The sequence below is a fragment of the Drosophila suzukii genome, chromosome 3 (assembly GCF_043229965.1).
Source record: "Drosophila suzukii chromosome 3, CBGP_Dsuzu_IsoJpt1.0, whole genome shotgun sequence".
Taxonomy (NCBI): Eukaryota; Metazoa; Arthropoda; class Insecta; order Diptera; family Drosophilidae; genus Drosophila; species Drosophila suzukii.
Genome location: NC_092082.1, coordinates 92,641,728 through 92,660,646, shown reverse-complemented (window position 1 = coordinate 92,660,646; position 18,919 = coordinate 92,641,728). Strand labels below are relative to the sequence as shown.

At 49.4% G+C, this 18,919-nt stretch overlaps 3 protein-coding genes across 5 annotated transcripts; 1 reads left to right on the top strand and 2 right to left on the bottom strand.

The window, feature by feature from the left end:
• Positions 1–755: 755 nt before the first annotated feature.
• Positions 756–8,030, bottom strand: rod (rough deal). Its single transcript, XM_017075787.4, has 14 exons — positions 7,829–8,030; positions 7,429–7,766; positions 7,014–7,364; positions 6,752–6,951; positions 6,486–6,694; positions 5,717–6,429; positions 4,387–5,654; positions 3,928–4,322; positions 3,356–3,864; positions 2,927–3,296; positions 2,602–2,866; positions 1,709–2,534; positions 1,018–1,651; positions 756–963 (listed from the first exon to the last, which is right to left on the bottom strand). The coding sequence occupies exons 1-14, from the start codon at positions 7,922–7,924 to the stop codon at positions 853–855; spliced, it is 6,285 nt and encodes a 2,094-aa protein (XP_016931276.4). The 5' UTR covers positions 7,925–8,030; the 3' UTR covers positions 756–852.
• Positions 8,031–8,226: 196 nt separating this feature from the next.
• Positions 8,227–13,151, top strand: pygo (pygopus family PHD finger). Its single transcript, XM_017075788.4, has 3 exons — positions 8,227–8,979; positions 9,042–11,620; positions 11,978–13,151. The coding sequence occupies exons 2-3, from the start codon at positions 9,300–9,302 to the stop codon at positions 12,096–12,098; spliced, it is 2,442 nt and encodes an 813-aa protein (XP_016931277.3). The 5' UTR covers positions 8,227–8,979; positions 9,042–9,299; the 3' UTR covers positions 12,099–13,151.
• Positions 13,152–13,233: 82 nt separating this feature from the next.
• Positions 13,234–16,895, bottom strand: gammaCOP (coat protein (coatomer) gamma). Of its 3 annotated transcripts, none has more exons than XM_017075835.4 (6): positions 16,740–16,895; positions 15,852–16,510; positions 14,262–15,732; positions 13,942–14,127; positions 13,732–13,884; positions 13,234–13,673 (listed from the first exon to the last, which is right to left on the bottom strand). In XM_017075835.4, the coding sequence occupies exons 1-6, from the start codon at positions 16,777–16,779 to the stop codon at positions 13,543–13,545; spliced, it is 2,640 nt and encodes an 879-aa protein (XP_016931324.3). In that variant the 5' UTR covers positions 16,780–16,895; the 3' UTR covers positions 13,234–13,542. The 3 variants fall into 3 exon arrangements, with proteins under 3 accessions (XP_016931324.3, XP_016931325.3, XP_016931323.3); XM_017075836.4 differs by having other exon boundaries at positions 15,852–16,507; positions 16,740–16,893; XM_017075834.4 differs by lacking the exon at positions 16,740–16,895 and having other exon boundaries at positions 15,852–16,577.
• Between the last annotated feature and the right edge of the window lie 2,024 nt (positions 16,896–18,919).

The window sequence follows — 18,919 nt, the reverse complement described above, 5'->3', positions numbered from 1 at the left end:
GTATTTCCAATGGCTTTCAGTATTGGAACCCAAAACTGCACTTCTAGATCCCATAACTTAGGTAATTGGATCTCGAATTTAATGTGGGATACCTCTATGAGTTTGTAGATGAATTCTCTAAAATTCTACATTCATATATTTCTTTTATACGAGGGTCAAAATTTTAACCCATTTTCTGGTTGGATTTTTCCGTATTTCCAATGGCTTTCAGTATTGGAACCCAAAACTGCACTTCTAGATCCCATAACTTGGGTAATTGGATCTCGAATTTAATGTGGGATACCTCTATGAGTTTGTGGATGAATTCTCTAATAATCTACATTCATATATTTCTTTTATACGAGGGTCAAAATTTTAACCCATTTTCATGTTGGCCTTTTCCGTATTTCCAATAAATTCTTGAATAGGAACCCAAAACTGCACTTCTAGATACCATATCTTGGGTAATTGGATCTCGAATTTGATGTGGGATACCTCTATGAGTTTGTGGTTGAATTCCCTTATGTTCTACATTCAAGTACTTCGGTTATACGAGGGTTAAAAATTTAACACATTTTCATGTTCGATTTTAGATTGTTAAAGAATTCAGCAACAAATTCAAAGAGGTATACCACATTAAAATCGAGATGCAATTACCCAAATGATGGGATCTAGAAGTGAAGTTTTTGGTTCCTATTCTGAAAGCCATCCAATGGCTCATTAGCCCATTTTCATGTTGGATTTTGTTTAAATGTTTATATTTACAACACAAAATATACCTTCAATCGAAAAGTAACTACCGCAGAGTTACCATTAATGTAGCTCCTTTATTTGAATAAATTAAGTGGAATTCAGTACAACAAAACCCTTCGCTTAGAGATTTAATTCCTTGAGCGCAAAGTTCAGTACCACCGGTAACATACCGGCATCTTCCAGATCCAGGATCTGCTGCCGGAGGTTATCCACCGGATGGGAATGTATCATCTGCAAGAAGATGTTATTAACACAAAATCCAAAGTAAAAGCCACTTAAACAAACCTTTTTGATCTTTTGCCGCTGCTCGGAGCTCTGGCAAAAACTGAGCAGTGCGGCGGCCATGTGGGGTCGATGGACAACGACGCAGTGCTCGGCGAACTGCAGCAGATTGAGGGCATGTACCACCGGACACCCCTGCAAGCGTAGCAGCGTCTTGTGCAGCACCTCCTCCTGCGCGAAGGAGCGCGTCTCTACGGCGTTCTTCAGGGGATTGCAGAGCACATAGTCCCAGGCCTTGGCCAGTCCGTCCAGGTGCAGCAGATGGGGCCGGCAGCTGAGCACATCCAACAAAGCGTTCAGCTCCCGCACCATGTGGAACATGACCATTCGCTTAAGGATGCCGTTCCAGATTTGCGGCAGGTGTATATCGAAGCCCAGGCAGATGTTGGCCATTACCTCCAGCGACAAAGGATTCTGGGCATTGCGCTGCCAGATCATCTTCAGAATGTCAATCTTGTTGCAATGGTCGTCGGAGAACTTCTCCAAGTTCGACTTGTAGCCCAGAGCCTTCAGCTCGTGCACACACTTGATGCTGATGAATTGGCGTTGGTTGATAGTGTTGGTGAAAGAGTTGCTGCCATCGTTTAGCTTGGAGTAGCACTCGTACATTTGCAGCTGTGTGGAGGTGTTTACCGAGCTAATGGAAGAGAGTTTAATAAATTATTCCGGTTGACTATCTCAAACCAATCCTTACCCTCCCTTGAAGATCAGACCCACAAGGAACTTGACCGCCTCCGCCTTTGGCCAACTGGAGAGTATGTAGAAGGCTCTGTTCACATTTTCGCTGGCATCCTGGCTGCTGGTTCCGTCCGCGCCATTTGCCTGCTCCGGCCAGTTCTGCTCCTCCATAAAAGTGTCCTCCAGAATAGTACCGTCAGCCGTCGGCTCCATGGTCAGTGAAAGCCACTTCTGCAGCAGACGGTACTGAATGGTGGCCAAGCAGAGGTCATGCAACTTGACGATCTCCGCGACGAGGGCGTTGATGTCTACTTTGCTGGACTTCAGAATCAGCTCGTGGTGGTACAGGGCGTGAATGAGCTCGGTGGGATTCTCAACCTGTCGCAGTAGCTTTTCGTCGGTCATGCCGTAGACGTATAGCAGGTGCTGGGTCTTCTGAATGGGATACCGCCGCTTGACCTTAGAAATATGATCTCGAGTCTTCGGATCGGTAAGCAGATGGCCCCTCTCCTTCACGAACTTCCAGCACTCGTAGGAGGCCTCCACCTGGTCTGCTCCGTCCCGAGCATAGTTGGATACAAAGTACAGTATCAGGAATGCCTTGTTGGGGTTGTTCACTTTCTCGACCAACCGAAGAATCGACTGAAGAAACGCATTATTCGTAGGAAGAAGACTCCACGACTCCGATTCATTTTTCGATTTGTACTCCGATATCGAATTCTTCACTGCCGACATGCAGAAGTAGTCGCAGTTCTGGGAACTATCCTTGGCTCCCTTCAAGGCAGTGTACATCTGAATCAGTGGGAACCAGCTCTGGCAGTTATCCACGCTCAGTTCGCTGTCTGAATTTAAACAAAAGAAAGCGGTAAACGGGAATTTTAAACATTTTATAATATCTAATCAGTATACCGAGAATATCCTTGAGGGGTTGTTCTACGATAGGCTTAAAAGGCAGACGGTAACGAGATATCTTTGGCATGACGCCGTTTTCCCTCTGCGATTTGAGCCACATGTCAGTCTCCACCTGGCCCGGCCGATTGCGCCTCCGAGTTATCATCTTATGCCGCAGGAAGTGCAAAATGTTCGTCCAGATCTCCATCTCCTTGGGCGCCGCATCGAAGTACATTAGGATGTTAATCACACACATGTACAACTCGTAGAAATAAATGTTGATCTACATGATAAGTAATTGGTTAAATTCCAGAATGGGAAAACATTACCGCAGTGAACTTACTTCTTCGATGAAGTGTTTCAATTTGGAGACAAATAGCTCTACGTTTTTGAGTTCATTTATGTACGGCTGACACATATCTCGCATTTCTTGGGCGCTGCTCAGCATTACCAGTTCCTCGTCGCCGAAGGTGTCTCTCTTGACCTCGAAGCGAAGCTCCTGGGCACTCAGAATGCTCAGTATCTGGGTTATGAGAATCTTCTGGTAGTCAAAGCCAAAGTCCTTGCTCATGCGTTCCAACAGCTGCACGTCGAGCTGCTTATTGTGGAACTCCTTGAGCAGGTCCTCCACGTTGTCCATGTCCGCGTTGAACTTGCCCTTGATCCTGGGATCCTGCTGACAGAACTCCAGATAATAGAAAAGTTTCAAGCGCCTGCGAATACATCGGAAATTGTAATAAAGATTTATTAAAAAAACTTTTCATCCACTTACTTGGCGCGTATCAATTGCACATTATCCAAATCTTCGATGTGGTCGTGGTACATGGCGGATAACGTAAGGAAGTTGATCTTTTGCAGATCTGTCTTCACCTCCGTGGAGAGCTTTTCCAGGAGAGCCAGTGCCTCGCTGTCCACCACCAGCATGGTAAAAAGTTCTATAAAGTTGGCCTCCTTGCTTCCCATTGCGTTGCGGAATATGCGGCGCAGCTGCAGCGTAATGAAGCCCTCGTTGATGATTCGCTTCTTCCGGCAGTTTTGCTTCTGGTAGTCTAGCAGGTATTGCGACATCACGTACCAAACGTCGTGTTCCTTGGCCTTCGTCAGGTGTTCCAACGACAGAAAGAAGTCCGCACGAGCGCTGTCGAGATCCGCCTTAGTGTTCTCCGCCAGTCCATTGCGCACCTTCATCAACAATGAGTTGCTCGGCTCCGATTCGATTACCATGAGCAACAGGGTGCGTGCCAGGAACTTCACTATAGCCATGTGGCCGCCGATGCTCTTCTGTGAAATGTATTAAAAAGGCATTACAATTACAATATTTTTAAATTTGTATACGATCCTTACGTTTTGCTGCGGCTGCTGTACAGGCTGCACTTCTACCTCCTCAAACATTGACACCGAATGTCGCTTCTTCGTCATTGTCGGCACCTGCAGGGTTTTCACGTCAAAGGATCCGTTAAGGGGAATGGTGAAATTCAGTGTAGTCTCGCCTACGGCCACCGTAATGCCATCGAGGGCCCGGCAAATGTGCTCGTTGACGGCCTGCTCCTTGCCGTCGTAGTGAGTCTTAATGGCATCCAGTGGATAGTGGATCACAGCCACGCGTATGCATTTGATCAGTTCCACAAGGTCCCGACGACGACCGTCCTCATGAAGCAAGGCGGATGTAAGTAACTCGTAGGCCAAGAAAAAGCTAAGGGGATCGGTCTCATTCATTAACTGCAGCGAAGATGCCGATTCTGTATTAAAAATGTAAGGGATAATCATCAAATCAAGACCGAAAGCTGTTGGCAAAGGATTTACCCTGGTTCTGTCCCTTGGCGTTTTCGATTTGCTGGACCAGCAGCTCAAGTGCTAGGTTGATAAACTCGTCTGCATTGGCGGGCACACAGTCGACGAAGCTCATCACATGGAATGCCAGGGCACAGCTGAGGGGCAGACACCCGATCCGTTGGCAAATGCGGGTCAGGCCAAAAACCTTGGACAGACTGAGAGCGGTGCAGAGTTCGCCCATTTCGCTGGCTATAAAAGCGGACACATTTAACGTGGCCTGAGCGCGCTCCATGATCCTCTCAATTGCCTCGTCCAGGAGGCAATGACGCCTTTGCAGCGGTATAAGTTCGCTGCTGCAGCCCACCTGGATTCCGAATTTCCGAAGACGTAAGCGATGCTTTATTACCAAATAGCGTCGCTCGTAAACGGAATCAACATACGGCAAGAACAACTTAAAGAGCTCCAGGACGTTTAAGTGTTCTTGAACCTTAGTCTCGTCCTCAAACGAGGCGGAAGAGCTGTTTTCTAGGAGGTTTGCGATGATCTCCACCACTTCCTGTCCGTTCTTCGAGTTCTTATCCCCGATCAGCGTCTTGAAGAACTCATACGCCAGCTCTATCTGACCACGCCGGGCCATCTGGTAGCAGCAGTTAAAGTTGGCACTGACCGAGATGTCCGGCGCTGCCTTGGTAAGCGCGCCGATGTCCTCCAGCATGTCCGGAAGGTTTAACTTTACGATGCGCATCATGAAAAGTTCCAGGTTGATGTCGGAGCTGTCGGCTGGCCAACCATATTTGACTTTCATGATTTTGATTACCTGAATCTCGTACTCGGCGTTTATCTTTATTGCCAGCGGATGGGTTGATGAACGCAGCCTGATCAGAGGAGCCAGTGTATCCGGCCAGGGAACAGGTGCATTCTGCAGCACGGACAAGGCGCACTCCAACCGACTGTCCTCATTGTGCAGCAGCTCAATGCAAGCCATCGCCCGCTCTAGCCAGGTACTGGAGGATTGCCGACTGGCTACCAACTGTGATATGTACTGCTTGATCACGCCCAGCGGCTGACGGCCCTTCTCTTGGAAGATCGGGTACATGAAATTCTTCACCAGGCGCTGCAACTTATCTAATTGGACGTGCTGCAGAATGCTCAAAGCCGTGGCGTCAATGGAGTCCTGCATGTAGTTGTCCAGTGTAAAGCCCATGTTGTAATTGGTCTTCAGCACGGACAGATCCTGCAGTGCATTGACTAGGTCTCGCAGTTTACCAACGTTGCGCTCCTGCTGCCGCCGGACATCACTGAACGAAATATACGTATTCGGTTTAAGATATTCAAGAGAGCAGGAAAGCCTTCTACTTACGAGTAAGTGAACTGCATTTCCTCAAATATATCCAGTATCTTGGTGCTAAACTCCAAGCCGATATCCGGCCAGTGGGGACTGTACTGCAGATTTCGCGTCATCTCAACGCTCCAGTCGGTGATAAACGGCATTATGCTGGGATGCGTGTTGCTAACCATCGGAATAAATTGACGTAGCCACTGGACCACGTTAAAGGGTTTCGTGTTGCTCGGGATGAATCCTAGAAGCTTTCGCAGCTCATCCTCGTTTAGTAACGGCAGGATGCTGCTCGAGTGGCGTCGCCAGATAAGACAGGCCGTGGGCATATCCGTATTAAAGAGCGACTTGACCATCCTGACCAGGTTGTTGTCGTAAATGAACTTCTGCCAGTCCGTGTTGCATTCGTAGGGATCTATGATGGCAAGAGTTTTAAGTCGGTGCAGTTGCTCGTCAATTTCCAACATGTCCTCCTCGTCATCCTCAAAACTCAATCGCTTTTTGACTTCATGCAGATAGCGCTCAAGGATGTGTCTTGAATTCAAGTTGATCATGCGATGACTTTTGATAAAGGCTTTACTTTCCACCTGCGACAGCAACTGCAGCAAGTTCTTGAATTTCTTCTCCACAACAGAGGCATCTTTTTGGGAACTCGAGTTGCAGAGCTCCACCAGAATGCGTTTCGCCTTGGCTTCGTAGATGGGCTGCAGGCACAGTTCGAACTGCTTGCCGAATTCCTGTTAAAAATGGCAATGAATAAAGGATAGCTAAAAGATAGGAATCACCCAATTACCTCAGCCTCTTCCAGGCGCCCTTTAGCAATGAGCTTTTTAAAACGATCGCTGGGATCGGTCTCGGAAACGAGCATCATCTCCACCACCGAGGGAATGCTGCTTTGGTTGAGCTCCTTGGCAGCCAGATAATACAAGTTGACCGCACACTTTGGCTGGCGTACAAGCCAAGCGTGATCAGGTACCTCCACCTCGTTTTTTACATTAAGAGCTGGAATGTTTGAAGGATTAAATATATTTCATATCATACTCCTTTCTTGTTTCCTACTTGGATACTCCACTATTTTAATGAAGCGTCCCTCATCCATTGGCTTCGTCAGCACTAAAAGCTCGATGCTCTCTTCACTGCACTCCATGACCAGCAGATCTTCGATGAGCAGATTCTTCCTTTGGGTCGTTTGGCACATGTGAACTGTGCGGGTGTACGGACAAATGTCCAGCAAATGGCCAGAGTTGGTGAGAGCGATTCTAGGGTATACCAAATACATCGTAAGTGACCAGGGACATCTTAAGTCGTCAATTCCACTCACATGTAGTGCTCCAAGTTGAAGATCTGCTTGAGACTGCCGAAGTGAGCGGGCAGATTGATGCGAGTCACATCGCTGGCGGTGCCACTCCTAAAATTCATCGTGCTCTGATCTCCAGAGATGACTAGACCGGGGTGAGTGCCCAGATCCTCCTGATTGTTCTGCGCACTGATGTTGGCGGCCACCAGCTGCTTGAGCAGCACTGCACAGTCCACGTTGCCCGAGGATCGTCCCTTGGACAGGCGTTGAATGGTGACATCGTCGAGTATGGCCTTCTCGCAGGCAATGGTGTCGTTTTCACTCAGGGTCACGTTGTTCAGCGTCTCCAGACTGGACTCGTCGATGTCGCTTAAACTAGAAAACAGGATTGTTTAAGGAAGTTCTCCAGAGGATATAAGGTTTATCACTAGATTCCTACATGTAGACACTGCCGTTCTTGCAGGTGAAGTAGTATCGCTGATCCAGCTGGTGGATGCTCCGAAAGGTGCCGCCCGTGAGACTTACGTCCTCCAGATTGACGGCCACGCTAAAGAGGAGCAGTCCCTTGATGAAGACCCCGTGGACCTCGCCATCGCTGAGGCCGCAGACAATCAGGTTGCCACTGGTGGAAATGGTGATGGCCTCTATGGCCGCCCCGAATCCCAGGAAGCTGCACTTGGCCACCAGCTCGTCCTCCAGCAGGAGCAGGCTCTTGTCGATGCCGATGACCATCTTGCCGCACTGCACGGAGGCCAGAACATCCGGATATTTGTTAACCTTGGAGGGAAACAAAGGGAAACTTGAACTCTAACTGTAGATCCCGCGCCACAAGGACTCACTTCCTCCTCGCTGCTTATCTGGAAGATGCCGCGCGACGAAAACACATTGGAGATGGTCTCGTCCTCCACCGAGGATGCCTCGAAGTTGCTCCACATCGCTATTAAATCCGCGCTGGCTCAAGTTGCAAAGTCTGTTCAAACTCTTTTTTTAAACACCGCCAATAAACAAGCGTCACCGGGGGTCTCCGATAACTTTACCTGCCTATCGATAGGCGATAAATTCCATACTTTAAAGAAATTAGAGTCCCCTGCAACTAATTACCTTCAGTAAACTAATTAAATTACCTTTCTAGCTCTTCATTTCGTCTTAAAACCCTTTTAATTTTCAAATATCCACCGTATTAGCAGGCCGCCTCGTGCTCGCCCGCTCTGGTCACTCCAGATGGCCGCTGGAATTCCGGCATTTCGCTCGACGTTGACAAACGGCCACACTGGCGACTTGCGATGAAAATTATTTATATTTCGCTTCTTCGCACGCAAAAATTGGTCAAAATAAACAAAGGTTAATGTGCTGCTGCTCAATAACGGTACAGTGGTCAGTCCGCCGGACCGCCGAACGCGCGTAACGGTAAGCCGTGCGTGTGCCGCCCCGAGAATCGGCGCTAATTAAAAGTGGATGCTGTAGCGGCCATCGGAATCAACAAAAAGCCAACCGAAAACGCAGGCTATTCTCCAAGCGATTAAAGCCAACTATTTCTAACCGCCGGTTGTCTTGTGCCCCGATTAAGAGTAAAAGTAAAGCGAGAAAGTGAAGCCCGTAAACAAACAACAGTTAAACGCTGCACTGCAATTAAAACGGAACGGGAAACGCAGCGGAGGACATAAAATCGGTGGCAAGAAGAAGAGCGCTGCCCAGCAAGCGCCTTTCGCAGGGTTAAAGGAGGGAAATCAGTGGTGAACTTAAGTGCAGAGTGCTACATAGACGTAATCCCAGGTAAAGTGGTTAGAAGTCCCTGAAAAGCCAAGAAGCGGCAGGTGCTTGGCGCTTTTGAAACGAGACAACACGACGCTGGGTTTCCAGCGTAGAGTTGCCAACCCGAAAAAGAAACGGGGTTGCCGTTCGTTGTGCCGAAAGTGTTTACCTGCTTTCCGTGGGCCAATTGCTTGAGGGAAAGCGATTTTCCTAACGATCCTGGCCAGGAGATGAGTTGGTGAGTAGTTGACTTGGCCCGCAGCACCCCCGATACTCATTTGGCACCCTCCACTCCCCCAGGAACTCGAACTTCAGGCGGTCCCAGGCCGGATAACCGGCAAAAAGCCAAACCCACCGATAAAAACCCACTGCAGTTGGTCAACTAAGGCTCTAGGGGATTAGCGCCCGCCTCTCAACGACTCCACTCGCCACAAACCAGCACTCCTTCACCAGCGTCGAGATCTCCTGCGCGGGATTGGCGACGCCGCTACAACCGAATTTCTTGCCCCACGCCGTTGAAGAAAAGCTGCCACCATTAGGAAGAAGAATACCTCGAATATGACCCACAATCTTGGTATGGCGCCATATCGATTGCCGGGTCCAGCGGGCGGACTGTGTCCGCCCGACTTCAAGCCGCCGCCTCCGACGGACATCATCTCGGCGCCGAGCAATCCGAAGAAGCGGCGGAAAACCTCAAGTGCCGCCAATTCCGCTGCGGCGGTGGCTGCTGCGGCGGCTGCCGCAGCCGCTGCTGCGAACTCCATGCAGCAGCAGCAGGCGCCACCCACGCCGCAGGATCTGCTGCCCCCTCCGCCGATGGGAGGCTTTGGAGACACCATTATTGCCTCGAATCCGTTCGACGACAGCCCCCAGGTATCGGCGATGTCCAGTTCGGCGGCCGCGGCTATGGCGGCCATGAACCAGATGGGCGGCGGTCCGGGAGGTGGTCACTTTGGCGGCGGTGGACCGGGAGGCCATCCGCACTGGGAGGACCGCATGGGCATGGGCGGCGGACCGCCTCCCCCGCCACACATGCATCCGCACATGCACCCGCACCATCCGGGCGGTCCCATGGGTCATCCACATGGCCCCCATCCGCACATGGGTGGTCCGCCTCCGATGCGCGGCATGAGCCCTATGCATCCCCATCAAATGGGACCGGGACCAGGAGTCGGACTTCCACCGCACATGAACCACGGAAGGCCCGGAGGACCTGGAGGCCCAGGAGGACCCGTGCCAATGGGCAGTCCCATGGGAGGAATGGCTGGCATGGGTGGCATGAGCCCCATGGGCGGAATGGGAGGCCCCAGCATATCACCCCATCACATGGGCATGGGCGGTCTGTCGCCCATGGGTGGAGGTCCTAATGGACCTAATCCGCGAGCCATGCAGGGCTCTCCGATGGGCGGTCCGGGCCAGAACTCGCCGATGAACTCTTTGCCCATGGGCTCGCCGATGGGCAATCCCATTGGCAGCCCGCTGGGGCCGCCTTCCGGACCGGGGCCTGGAAATCCTGGCAATCCCGGCGGCCCACAGCAGCAACAACAACCTCCGCAGCCACCGATGAACAATGGGCAGATGGGTCCGCCGCCTTTGCACAGTCCGCTGGGCAATGGACCCACCGGACATGGCAGTCACATGCCCGGAGGACCTATCCCAGGGCCAGGTCCTGGGCCTGGCGGTCTTGTGGGACCCGGTGGCATCTCCCCCGCGCACGGCAACAACCCGGGAGGTCCTGGGAACAACATGCTCGGCGGGAATCCCGGTGGCGGCGGCAACAACAACAACGGAAGCAATACAAACAACGCCAGCAACAACAATCAAAATCCTCACCTCTCGCCGGCAGCCGGACGCCTGGGAGTGCCGACGTCGATGCAGTCGAATGGACCTTCGGTATCGTCGGTGGCCTCCTCCTCGGTACCCTCGCCCGCCACGCCCACGCTCACGCCCACTTCGACGGCCACGTCGATGTCCACGTCAGTGCCTACATCCTCGCCAGCGCCGCCCGCCATGTCACCGCACCATTCGCTGAACAGCTCTGGTCCCAGTCCGGGCATGCCCAACTCCGGACCCAGTCCGCTGCAGTCGCCCGCCGGCCCCAATGGTCCGAATAACAACAACAGCAATAACAATAACAACGGACCCATGATGGGCCAGATGAACCCGAACGCAGTTCCTATGCAGCACCAGCAGCACATGGGCGGCGGCCCACCTGGCCACGGAATGGGCATGAACCAGATGCTGCCACCGCAGCAGCCGTCGCACCTTGGTCCCCCGCATCCGAATATGATGAATCACCCGCACCCGCATCCTCATCCGCACCACCATCCCGGCGGACCACCGCCGCACATGATGGGCGGTCCTGGGATGCACGGAGGACCTGGAGGAATGCCGCCACACATGGGCGGTGGACCCAATCCGCACATGATGGGCGGACCTCATGGGAACGCGGGTCCGCACATGGGCCACGGCCATATGGGTGGAGTACCAGGTCCAGGACCCGGACCCGGTGGCATGAACGGACCCCCGCACCCGCACATGTCTCCGCACCACGGACACCCGCACCACCACCACAATCCAATGGGCGGACCCGGACCTAATATGTTCGGCGGTGGTGGAGGCGGTCCAATGGGACCCGGAGGACCGATGGGAAACATGGGACCCATGGGCGGCGGACCGATGGGCGGCCCCATGGGCGTGGGTCCCAAACCGATGACAATGGGCGGCGGAAAGATGTATCCCCCGGGCCAACCGATGGTCTTCAACCCGCAGAATCCAAACGCGCCGCCCATCTATCCGTGTGGCATGTGCCACAAGGAGGTGAACGACAACGACGAGGCCGTGTTCTGTGAATCCGGTTGTAACTTCTTCTTTCACAGGTAGGTTTCGACTATCAATAGAGAAATTTGCTTTAGTTTAAGCTAGTAAATAATAGTAATTGGCTTAGGCTGTTGACTTGCGATTAACTAAACCAAATTGGTTGTCACAATATATACAATTAAATTGGTCAGATCCGAATACAATCTTAATATCTAAAATAGGAAACCAAATTCTTCATATTATTTAAACTGAGGTATGTTTCTAGGAAATTCCTTAGTAATCATTATAATCAAATGTCCTTGCTAATTCAAAATAAACTGGGGAATTAACCATACCTAACATATCAACATTGCGAATCACAGGGGTTTCCGAAAATCTATTGATATCATTAACTAATTCCTGTATCATCTTTGCAGAACGTGTGTGGGCCTGACAGAGGCGGCCTTCCAAATGCTCAACAAGGAGGTGTTTGCCGAGTGGTGCTGCGACAAGTGCGTGTCTTCCAAGCATATTCCCATGGTCAAGTTCAAGTGTTGAAGCGGGCGGGAATCGGAATCAGCGGAACCTATCGATCAACACCCAACAAAAGCATCAGCAACAGCACCAGCTAGCACTCACTCACTGTATAAAATATCCAAGCATTAACTCTATCTTAATTGTAAGACTTAAGCTGCTCAATAGTCAAGACCCCGACCCCGACCGATCCTGCGACCCACCAGTACCGCCCCCGGAAACAGGAACCCATAACCAGTAAGCGACCCACTAAAGTGCCGGAGCAGTGTTGTGACTTTCAGCTCCGGGCTCCTGGCTCACTCGCGACATCCTCCTGAAACAAATAAGCAAAGCAAACCTTAACGAAAAGTGTAAACGAAATATGTTAATTGTAATATAATTGTAATATGTATGTATGTCTGCATGTGGAGTAATCAATCAGGACAAGACCCGCGACACAAAAACAGAGAAACAATCTAGTTTGTATTATACAGAGAAATTGGATGAAATTATCGAGCGAACAGGCGGGGTGATGATGCACATCTCCACTCGAATACCAGTCGCCTGGCAAAAAGCCCACAAAACACACAACGGAGAACCACTCGTAACTATATAAACATATATCTATTGACATATTCAACACATTTGAGGATGAGTATAGAAATTGTAACGAAATGAAATTATCATTGTGAAATTGCTGCAACCTGCGTGAGTGTGTTATATTTGTTATTACGAACCTATATTATTTTTTATACTTGCGTGCGTTTACATTTTAAATAATTAATACTGAAAGTGGCTCGATCGATCGAAAGACGATTATCGTCGGATACATTTTACACGAAAATATTCAATATAGCCGGAATCGGAGAATCTGAAATAAGGAATCGATTGCGAGCAAAGGCACAAGAAATTATAAATTGATGCGAGAGAGATAAATTTGTAATCTAAGACGAATGTTGAAAACGCAGCGAAAATAAACGATTAAAAAACAAATTTGTAAAAATAGGAAAAACAAAAAGTACTCTAGGTTACTGCAACTTTAAGTTATTTATAATTAAATAAAATACGATATAAAATAAAGTAAGAACGAGTTATGAAGCTATTTGTTATTGGAGGTATGGGTAAAAAATACAACATAAAACTTTCCATTTGAAGTCATCTTTAAAGAAACGCCATTAAATTGGGTTGCATTGCATATACATGTATTTATATTTTTTTTGTTTCCGTACTTAGGCTAAATGCACAGGCTAATAGGGGCATAATAAACAATACAATACATTTCAAAGGATGCATCGCTGGGCCACATACTTTTTGGAATTGGCAGTAACATGCCGAATCGTGGACAGGGTTCTAGGATTATTACAGAGACAGTCACTTAAAGGTACAAATTATATTTTTGATTAAGTGTAGCTTTCTCTTTCATAGTTGGAGTTTAGATTATGTTGACAGCACGCAGGAACCAGACGAGATTCCTGCATGGCTCGCTGTTTTATCCGATTGCCGCCGTTATGAGCTCTGCCACGTCCTGATCTGTGCTGCGCACGGTCAGGTTCAGCGTGACGCCCTCGGAAAGTGCCAGCTTGGCCCGGACCAGCACCTCGGCCCCGCCCCTGAAGGTTCCTGAAATAAAGGGAGTGGTTTTTTATACATATTCTATCTCAAAGCGAAGGATTCTTACCTGAGCAGAGCAACGTATGCAGGTGAGTACCCTCGGGCACCTTTTCAGAGAGATTTGCTGCGCCCAATCCAAGTATCTTTACTATGGTGTTGACCGCATCCTGCAAGGTGGTGACTGCCGACAGCACAAAGGTGTCCTCGGCTTGCAGCCATTCTGCAATGCCAAATAATTAATAATATTTCCTGTGAGTTTATCTACTCTTTCCCGCACCTTCGCTGTCGGCCGCATCCCAGGCCACTTGGAAATTGTTCTTCTTGGTCTTCTGTATCTGGTCGGCCACAGTAAGCTCCAGGTCTTCCAGCATGTACTCGTCGTCATAGCCTTCTTCCGAATCCGGCTCGCCGGTGTTGGGATCGCAGTCCTTGACCACAAATCGCAAAGTGGCGCCAAAGGTAGCTGAAAATTATAGAATAAATGAATAAATTAAAGAAATAAATAAATATTTGCTAAATGTAATAAGCAAGTTGAACAGAAATCTACAAAATTCCATATACTATAGATCTTATTGGTCTGATAACTAGTCAGTTTACCTATGGAACTGGCTGCATCGGGCGGGAACTCCACGATGACGAATGTGGTCTGCAGATCGTTGTAGGGCAACTTGGGACACGGAATGATCGCCCTGGTCGTGAATCCTTCGGGCAGAGTCAGCTCCACGCGCACGTTCTCCAGGAATTGATCGGACAGGGTGTTCAAGCAGTCGAACTGGAAGACCACGTGCTGGCCGAAGATGTGTTTGATGCACTGCACCGTGTACTCGGTTTCACTTTCGGTCAGCTGGATGGGAGCGGTGCTGCGATGGATGGGGCCCAGCACCTGGATTCCCGGCAGCTGGGCCAAACGGGCGGCACTCTCCTCCTCGCGCGTGATCTTCGGAGGCCGCGGTGCAGTGCTGGTTACCAGCATTACATCGTTGGCAATCACCGGCTTCACGATGGCTGCCTTGGGCACAATGGAAATGTCGAAGCGCGTCTCTAGATCGCCATTCAGATGGTCGACCAGCGATTTTTCCAGCAGAGCCAGTGAGCAATTTTCCCGCTCGATGATGTAGTTCTTGTAGAGCTCTGGTCTCTCCGAGTTAAGGATGCTCAGGTAGTAAGTTGCCCTGTCCCGCACCTCGTCGTCCGGATCCATCTGGCAACGACCCAGCAGAACAAGAATATTGCTCAACAGAGCCGGACAAGAGGCTCCAAACTGGGCCATTGCCGTGACCGCAGCTGCTCGAACAATGGGACTCTCCAGGATGACGCGGTTGTAGATGAAACGTATGTACTTGGAGGGCGTGGCCGCAAAGGGTCCCTCCTTGCCCAGCAGGTGGAGAATCCTCACGGCAAGAGACACGTGCTCGCAGTCCTCGATGAACTCGCACAGGTGCGACAAACCGGACTCCTTAGCATCCGCATTCTCCTCGATAATGGTGATTATGGTGTCCACTATGGAGGTCTTGTACTCCAGACCGCCCTCTTCGCGTAGCATACCACTGAGGAAGTTCATCAGCACCGTGTGCTTGCGCGGATACTTGGTGCACAGGGCACAAATAGCCTGGACCACCACCACCTTGAACTCGTCGGAGATCTCGGCCACAAACGTGGAGATCTGCTTCATCAGGCGCTCCACCGATGATTCGGCGCCGGTCTTCAACAGCGTGGTAATGGCCAGCGTGGCCACCGATCGATTGGAGTCCGTGATGAGGCCCTCCAAGTCCAGATTGCAGGTGGTTACCGCCGCCGGATGCGTCATGGCCACCTTGTTGAGCGTGCGCACAGCAGCGAAGCGCAGCGTAGCCTTCGGCGAGCTGCAGAATAGCTGGAGGATGGAGAACGCCGGCGACAGCATCCGCGGATTAGTGTTCTTCAGGTTGACGATGGCGTGAGCCGCCTCATAGATGACCATCTCGCTCTTGTGGCGCAGACAGGACTCGATGAACGTGAACAAGGGCGAGTCCGACAGCTCCTCGGAGGGAATGTCCTCCTCCTCGATCAGCTTGCAGGCAATGCGTATCTGGGGGATGCAGGAAGAAGTTCGGTTATTGGGGACTTCAAAGCAAAGAAGGCAATGATTTCATTAACTGTTCCTATATTTCTTGGGTAAATTTTAGAAGTGTTATTTTTTCCACTTACCAACATACACACGGCGTAGGGACTCTTCAGAGAACCCCTGGTCAGCTTGTTGACCAACTTGGACACCGCCAGACGATCCGACTTGCGGATGTGGTAGAGCAGCCCCAAGGCGTGGTACTGCACCATGATGTTGTCGCTGTTCAGGGCCTCCTGGGCCTCGTTGGCCCACCGCTTGACCACGTCGCCGGCGGTGCTGGCCAGTCGCAGGGAGCTGACCAAGGCGGCGCAAGAGACCGCCGCGTTCTTGTCCACGATGCACTGCTTCATGTAGCGCTCCACGGCCTGCAACATGGTGTTGTCGGTGATGCTGCACAAGGCCCGGATAGCGGCGGCCCTGTAGAGATCCTCCTTGCCGGTCATGTCCTTCGTCAGCGAGCTGGTCACAATGATCACGTCCTCGGCAATGGAGCTCAGCTCCTTAATGCCCAAGTAGACCATGCGGCGGAGCACCACGTCCTTGGACTGGAAGAGCTTCGTCATCGCGAAGAAGCAATCGGTGGCCTCGCGGGCCACGAGCTGCTCGCCCTGGTTGATCAGGTACAGGATCTTCGTCAGGATGTGGATGCACTTCCGCGCGTTCACCGGCGTTTCGTTGAAGGTGCGCGTTTCCTGGAGCACCGACGTCTTCTCCAGATTTTGGTACGCATTGCTCGGTCCTGCTGGCGGATTGCCGCGTTGTTTTTTGTGCGTGGCAATAGAAAAATAGTTCATGTTTTCGGTCAATTTAGAGGAAAACTCGATTTTTCTTTTCTGTCTGTTCTGGGTGTTAGTGGGTGTGTGTGAGAGTGTGTCTGTGCCAGCGGAGCACCTTCCAGCAGCTGGGTTTTCCTCCTGCTGGCCCCGTTGGCCGGGGGATTAGTAGGTTCCAGGCGCTGCAGCCTTACTTACCGTCCTCCTCCTCGTCTTTGTCGCGGCGGAACGAACCCATTTTCTCCGTTAAATCGTGGCTAAAAACAATTGAAATGGTTTTCTGGCTGCGCTTACACGTCACTTAGCGGTAGGGATGATAGTATATTTTTATATTTTAGTATATTTTTGGAATAAAAATAAATATATCGCGATATTTTTTCACCGTAATATTTTTTGCGCCGTTGTCACGTAAGTGCCAGAAACGTAAGTGTATGCAAACGTAAGAGCCACGTAAGTCTCAGTAAAAGAGGGAGATAGCACCAACGTAAGTGTCAATCTCTAGTTAGGGATGTGAAAAATAAATATTTATATAGTGATTATTATTATCGCTATGGTCACGTAAGTGTCAGTAAAAGAGGGATGTGAAAAATATTTTAAAATATCAATATATTGATCAATATCAATATCAATATCAATATATTGTTATTTTTAAATACAAATAAATACGATACGATATTTTTTATATATTTCCACAACCCTACTCAGCGGTTCACTTGTTCCAGGTCTTGACTGGCTTTTTTGCAACGGAACCAGTGGCGAAGGTGGTTCCCTTTCCGATTCGATTGTTTTATCGATTGTCAAATGGCGGTAAGCTTTGAGTTTGGCGCAAATGAGTTTAGTTAATTCATTATTCTCCCCCTTGTTCCTTGGGTCACTTACAAAGTTAATTAAAATGTTAAATTTTAGTCAAATTAAACCCTTTACGTTTAATAACTTTTAAAAATGATCCATAATGGAAATATGTTTAATAACCTACTTCGTTTACCCAAAAAACATAAGGTATTTTTATTGATTTCATTCATAATCTAAATTCAAGATTGAAAACAAGTAATTTTTATAAATAATTAATTAGTTTCTCAAAAACAAGCTTTTTAGTTGTTCTAGAGGTGAACATTTCGACCGATAGACCGCAAAAGGACCGAGGTAATCGAATCGATTAGCGAACCTGGTCCTAAAGACGCCATCTTTTTGTCATCACTAGCTTTTTTTTGATCCAAGTTTGTTTAATTTTAATTTATGCGTTTATTTAATTTATGCGTGCACAAGTCCCGCCAATTAGCGAGAACAAGAAACCCATTATATTGAAATGTCAATTTCCGCAGCGCGCGGCAAGTGCCGTTAATTGCATTTTACATACCGCGGGGAAATTCCGGCGCACAGAAAACAACAGCTTCATTGCGTGTCTAAAAGGCGAGGACCTCGGCCAAAACGCCAAAACGCAAAACCAAAAAGATCGAGACACCTACAGCATGAATTTATGGCCAGCGATAAGCGCCGGCCAAAAAGAAAATCCGCTGCCCAAAATTGGACAAGGAACGTGTGCGTCGGATCGGAGGAGCCGCAGAATTTAGTAGCTGTCAAAGGCATCAGCTGTGGCCCCTGGAAACACCTACAAAACCACCGACCCCCGGAGCCCAAAGCCAGGTATGTCCAGAGTTAAAGCCAACTTAGGCCAAAGTCGGAGCAAAAGTTGAGGCGACGGCGCACGCAAGGAATATGCCACAGGTGAGTTTCAGTTGGAGGTGCCAGCGGACAGTGGAGCCCCAGTTTGTGCGACGCTCATTCTATTTATCTCAACTTGAGGATAGGAAGTGCCTTCAACATACCAATATCATTTCTTAAAATGTTCTATCTATCTTTTCCTATGTCCAAGTATGTTGTATCTCTTTGTAAAAAGGTGTAAAATGGGTTTTCATGTTTCCTTTAAAATTGGTATTTAGCGTTATACAGTTCTTATATAGCTAAGAAAACCCAATTATATAGATAGTCCTAAGATTTTCAACTACTGTTAGGTATAATTTTGCAAACCCTCCTGATACTTTAAGATTTAGATAAAAACTTTGATTTTTTGTATCAGATTTTTGACGGTGTCCCCTTTCAGACATACCGAATGGTATTTTCTTTTCAAAACTCCTCGTGCCATCGTAGCCAACCCCGACTGTAAACCCCAGTTACCTTTGCGTGCAAATGGCGAGGAATGCGGGCGGGGATTGGATACCCAGGGATTGGTCTTTCCCTCTTGCGGGGAGCAGAGATCCCGATCCGCTGGTGGCCTGTGACTCTATAAGGCTGATGCTGTCAGTTGCTCTTGGCCGGCTCATTGGCAGCTTTATTGCCAGTCGGTGTGTGTGTGGGCCAACCTGCATACCGATCATAAG